General features: G+C 53.2%; 1 protein-coding gene across 1 annotated transcript in view; it reads right to left on the bottom strand.

The window, feature by feature from the left end:
• Positions 1-5,019: 5,019 nt before the first annotated feature.
• HMPREF1120_02386 (uncharacterized protein) overlaps positions 5,020-6,176 on the bottom strand; it is a gene marked incomplete at both ends in the record, with an annotated part of 2,560 nt that continues 1,403 nt past the window's right edge. Inside the window, 2 exons of the mRNA XM_009156427.1 lie at positions 5,020-5,408; positions 5,462-6,168. Of these exons, the coding sequence (XP_009154675.1) occupies positions 5,020-5,408; positions 5,462-6,168 (1,096 nt within the window). The remainder of the gene's footprint in view (positions 5,409-5,461; positions 6,169-6,176) is intronic.

The raw sequence follows: 6,176 nt of genomic DNA on the forward strand, positions 1-6,176 counted from the left end.
GGAAGTGAAACCAGAACAACGTATCTGGTTTTTTAAGGGGAGGGGGGTTTCCGGGGTGGAGGGTTCGATATCACGCCCTTCAACTTCCACTGGACCATGCCTCGTTCTGGAAGTAGAGATCGACCCGACAGTGGTTCAAGCTTTAACGACTTGCTGCAGGCTCCGCTGTCTTCCAGAAGGAGGTATGGCCCCTTCCTGAGAGTAGAGATCCCCCTGGTGCAAGCTTTAACGACTCGCAGCAGGGCCCCTGTCAATCAGAAAGTGTGGAAGTAAGGTGAACGTGAATCGAACCCCCAACTTCTCCAGCCCTAGTCGGGTAGTTGCACTGTGTGCTTGCCACTCGACCACGGCTGAATTGTTGAAGATAATTTGGTTTTCAAAATACATAAGCACTCCAAATCAGCTGAGGGTTCGCCCAGAGACCGATGCGATGGGGGTACTATAGGGGAGGCCGCCCGGTTTAATGAAGGGTGAGTGAGAAGGACGCCCTCTGGAAAAACCAATGGTTTGGCTCCTCGAGAGTCGCAGACAAAATACCTAGCACAGCGGGCCAACTACACAATAAACTGAATCGACTTGGCACAGGAGCATCGGACTGAAGAACCCCTGCCAAACCATTAGCCTCCCCAAGTCATGGCCGCCTTACGAAGAGATTTATTTCGACTTGATGATAGCGAATAACGCAACATTGCGAAGGGGCAAAAGGATCGCCTTTTACAGGCACATCTTCTGCGGGTCAGCTGTCCGTGGTATTTGACCAAGGTGAGACGTGGAGCTTAGCAAGGCATTGATTATGTGGACATGCATCTTGAACAAGCTGGAGCATTAGAAAGCTCTGAACGACGTTCTCGTCCGAGATCTGGACTACCCTTCTTTGTTTATGTGGCTTCTTTGTTATTGAATTGGACTTACCGCATCGGGGCTGGAGTTATCAGACATGGAGTCCTTCCCAAGCATCATATTTGAGATGCAGTGAGGAGGAAGATTTGTGGGCATTTCCAAGGGGTGGGATCGATCACCACAGTTGCAGGTTATATCACTACCGTCCTATATCCGAGGTGTACGGAGATGAAGCATTCACGCGCTTGAATGTCTGCCACCTCGAGCTGGCCAAAGATCTGGGTCAATATGGTTTGCATTCCCCAGACTCCTGGGCGAGACTTCAGTCGTCGAGCGTGGCACCTAAAGTGAGCTAACACAAAGCAGCCTATAGGATAGGAAAGAAAGCCTACGTGGAAGATGGAGAGGGAATACTATCTGGACTTGGATAAAGTCTGTCCGACTTCGAGACAAGGCTGTCAGGACATCTTCCAAAAACCCCCTATACGGACGAGGATATGGTTCGAGGCCGGGAACCCTTGCTGGAATGTCAACAATGGTTTTCCTCCGCATATGCCACGGAGAGGACCGATGAGCAAGAACTTTTGCACGGGAAGCTACAATAAAGGGTATTCAAGTCTCTCTGACCAACAAGCGGTTTGTCTGCCTCCAAGACTCATTTGCTGCCGTCCGGTAGGTACCAGGAAACGCTGGGCCCCTGCCTGAGACGCCTGTTCCTCAGCCGGACCAAGGTGGACCCCAGACGAAGCCACATGCCTCGCAAGACAGGATGCTTATGCGACCCAGAAAGTTCAGATTTGACGTGTATACTCTTGAGGAATAGACAAATCTACATGATGACTATGCCATCGAACCTGGAGCGACCGTTACACGCGTCGAAATCATCTTCTATCTCAGTTGCTGACTTTATGTAGAAAGGTCAGAACAGCCAGAGGTCGTGCCTCGTAACTCCCACGCCACGCTCGACTGGTCAGAAGAAACGGAGATTGGCCTCAGCATCACAAGCGACAAGCAGCCTCACGACGCCGCCGGCCGTGCTCTTCAGCAGACCCGATTTGTCGGAACGACTTAGAACAGGGGGGTCTAGCAATGAAGCGCCACCATACGCCACCAGGAGGTTTTGGCAAGCCACCAGGGACATGAGATATATCATATACGAAGCCAAGTTACTCGCGGCTGTCAGTTAGAGCTGAAGTGACACAGTCGGATCGGTCTTGTCGGACAATGACTCAACGAGTGAGTGACCTTACATCGCACAGAATGAAGTGTCGTCAACCATGGGATGAGGTGGCATCGCCTCCCTGCATGGAAGAGTGTTGTCATACCTGCTCCAAGTGGTCGAGGAAACAACCCTTCCCCAGGCGAGCCACCAGTCGGTACTTTACGGGCAAACAAGCACCTTCTAACACCACAACGCCACTGTCTCTTTCGCACAGAAGATGATCTAGACGAGTCTCATGTGGATGGTTTGGGAACGAAACGTGTGAAGACATTACAACAACGTGCCATCACCCTTGAATACTACTGTACACGCCAGCGCCGCTGAGTTGACCTGGTTAAAAGACTATGTAACCACCATGTATGTCCTTCCTATGCGCAGCTTGGAACCCCGGACATACCTGCTTTGTACGTTCTCCGAACAAGGTAAACAGTGTCACAATCAACGACCACCGGACTTCTGATGATTTGCTAGATACCATTCGCACACGATGGCCGGACGGCGTGATGGAACGATGAGGGCCAAGCTCATGACGCATTCGTCGACTTGACTCGGCTCCTGAAGCACTCCTCCTATTGTACACTAATAACCAGTGGGAAAAGAGATGACTCTGGGAAACACCCAGAAGGACGTTTTACTCCAGTCTGGAGAATGTACAGTACATTGTACTGTATACTGTATGTCTCGCCACCATCCAGGAATATATCAGCCGCAAACGCAATCGCATTGGGACATACAGTATCTACAGTATTCACATTGGACCAACAGGGCGCCAACACGAGCGCTCGAACTGCAGACCAGCAAGCCAATGAACGCTACAATCGTAAAGGTCTGTGCATTAAAGTGCCTGTCGATCGCGTCAACGATGATCCCAATCCGTCCATCATCCGACCCGCCAACCCAAGCACCCTGGACAATCAACTGAGACAGGGCAGTCGGTAGTCCATTTATTATTGTATGGCTTTGAGAGTAGCTCCTATAGCCAACACCAACACCCGCGGGAAGGCAGCAAAGACCTCCCTCGCCCTCCACATTATTGTGCGGGTGCGGATACGGCTGCGGCTGTGGCGTGGTATGGTATTGCGACTGCAATGGTGTACGAGGTACTAATCGAGCAGTACACTAATAAAGCATTGATAATAACTGCTGGAGTGAGCTTGCAGACCCAGTGCACGGATCGAGAACTCGACGCGAACGCGAGAAGACTCAAGCTGAGGCGGGCGAGCAAAACTTGAACCACTGCAGAGAAGACACGGTCGGTGCAGATTTTGCCGGAGGACCCACTCACTTTCTGTTCAACAATAATAGTTGAATCATCTGGCAGCTGTCGCACGCGCGACGGTGAAACTGTCAAATAAGATCACGAACATCCAAATGCAGAAGCCAGAGACGAGAGAGGAGAGCCTCGAGCACGCTTGACGCGCACGCAAAAGAGGACATGTCAAAACGCGTGATTCACGCACTGGCGGTTGATTTGTGCGTGGCTTCAAGCCTGAGTTTCCATTGCTTTGCGATGCAGTGCACCATACTGCAGAGCCGCCCCCACGCCTCTCCTCAAAGGCGAATATCACCCGAGGGGACCAACATGGCCACCATGGACGGGGGACTGAAGAGGAGAGGAGGACGATGAGCACCACCGATCTCCCGCACCGTTGAGCATTGCCCTGGTCGATGAGCAAAGAGGCACTCACAGTGCGAGGTAGCCAGCGGGCCCACAACACGGGAAAACCCAGACCCTACTGCGGCCCGTGATGATAAACATTGAAAACGATAAGCCACTCACGGCGCAGCCAGTACAATGTACTGTGCTATAGAAAATGGACGACAACAACGGCGGAGTGCCACTCCAGTGGAGAGGCGCCGGCGAAAAAACCACTAGTGCAACTGTCAAATCGTGGGGACAGGTTTGTGTCTGCTGTCCCCCTGGCGTGTCGACAGGAGCACGAGGCTGACGATTTGCTTGCAAGCCGTTGAGCGCGTTACTAGCGCATACGAGACAGATGCCATTTGAAATGACGTGGTCTATGCTTTCCTCGAGACGAATTTTGTGATTGGCTAGCGAGGGACGTTGGGCCACAACGGTGCCTGGGCTCGGACCAGGCCTGAGGCTGAATACTATCCTGTCTGTCTCCATCCACATCCACGGCAGGACCCATTGGACTCGATTCGCCCCCTCTCTGGTCTGTTCTCAAAACGTCTGTTGTTGTCGTCTAGACTCGTTGCGCAACAAAATGTCAATGCGCAATGGCGTGTTGACAATGGTCCGAGTGCCCCCTGGTTCAGCTGTCGAGTTTGCCAGCCACTGTTGTCAGAGAAGACGTTGGACACGAAGAAGGGCTCGCCCACTCAAGACACTCACTCACGCGCTGACTGCCAGTGCTCGCACTCAGCTTGCTACAGTAGCCCCTCACAGGGCGGTCAGTTTCTTGAACTCTCACACGCAGCCTTTTCAGTGACTGCCTGTAGAGATTGTGAGATCTATCTTGTCACTTGTACAATGTAGGACTGCTCACTCAAGGTAGGAAGGGGGAAAAAAAGGCCTTGGTTCAGATTTCTCAGACGAGTCAGCTCAGCCCGAGCTATGTAAAATGATATTTCCCTGTGAACGTATCGTACTTCTTCTTTGCCTAAGACATGAGTAAGGGAACCAAACCCCTGCCCTATCCTGAAGCGAGGTGCACCTTTGATGGTGTGGCTTTCCCGCTTTGATTCGACACATTTCCAAAGATGCGACCGTTATATCTCATCTCTTCATTGCAGGACGTGAGAGAAAAACGTGAAACCAAAAGTCTATACAAGGTAAAATTGAACCTTCAACCCAGCGCAGTTCCTGAGACCAGGCACAGCAGCTGTGATGAAGGTCGCAGAGCGCTCTGGAGCACGAATTATGTAACGTTCAACCGGCATCCGGGAATCCCCCCATTTCCCACAAAACATTTGCTTATCTCACCAAAAGGCGCCTAGCGGCGGTGATTGTAGTAGCGGCGACCACCGTATTGGATACCACGGCGGACGGGTCCAGCCGGAGTTGGCTCAGCTGCGACATCAGCAGAGATGTCAGCGGTAGTGGTGGTCGTGGTGGCTTCCTCCGTGGTAGTAGTCGTAGGAGCCGCACTGGTGCTGGTAGTTGACTCGGTGGTCGTAGTAGTTGGCTCAGCAGTGGTCGTGGTGGACTCAGTAGTGGTGGTGGCCTCAGTCGTGGTAGTGCTCGTAGTCTCTTCAGACGTTGTAGTGGTAGAAGGAGCAATGGTCGAGGTCGTCGTCGGCTCGGCAGTGGTAGTTGTAGTCGTAGCCTCAGTGGTGGTTGTAGCCTCAGTGGTAGTGGTGCTGGTGGTCGAGGACGTGGCAGCTATAAACGAGTTAGTGGATCAAGCAGAACACAAAGGGGGAGAAGCATCTTACCATTGACAGGTTGAGCAACCAAGGTGATAGCAGTGCAAGTGAACGGTGGCTGTTGGCTGAAGATGATAAAGACAAAGCTGGAAGTGGAGACACAGAAGCCGCCGGCGGCAGTGGCAGTAAGGGTGCCATCTGAGCCGATTGTCCAGGTGGACAAGGTGGCAGGCGGGGAGTCGCTCAACTGGAAGGCAATGTATGGCTGGCTGAAGTCGGCCAACACAAAGAGCAGACCAGATCGCAGGAAGCCATCAGTGTCCAAGTAGAAAATGGCAGCCTCACTCTTGTCGGTGACCAAGACACCATCATCTCCCTCGAAACCAATGTAGACAAGAGCACGCTTGTGGTACTTGGCACCGGTGTTGGAAGTGATGTAGAATCCGGTGGTGGCGGGTGGAGCAACAGTGGTAGTGGTGGAAGCAGCGGAAGATGTGCTCGACGAGCTTGAGGATGCCGCGGCCGAGGTGGAAGAGCTAGAGCTAGACTGGGCAGCGCTGGTCGAGCTAGAGCTTGAAGCCGCCGCCGAAGAGCTGGAGGCAGAGCTGGAGCTGGCCGCCGCAGTAGTGCTGGACGAAGAGCTGCTGGCTGCCGTGCTGCTAGAGCTGGAGCTTGTGGCCGCTGCGGATGAGCTGGAGGCAGAGCTGGAGCTGGCGGCGGACGAGCTGGAGGCAGAGCTGGAGCTGGCGGCGGACGAGCTGGAGGCAGAGCTGGAGCTGGCGGC

Source organism: Exophiala dermatitidis, assembly GCF_000230625.1.
Source record: "Exophiala dermatitidis NIH/UT8656 unplaced genomic scaffold supercont1.2, whole genome shotgun sequence".
Taxonomy (NCBI): Eukaryota; Fungi; Ascomycota; class Eurotiomycetes; order Chaetothyriales; family Herpotrichiellaceae; genus Exophiala; species Exophiala dermatitidis.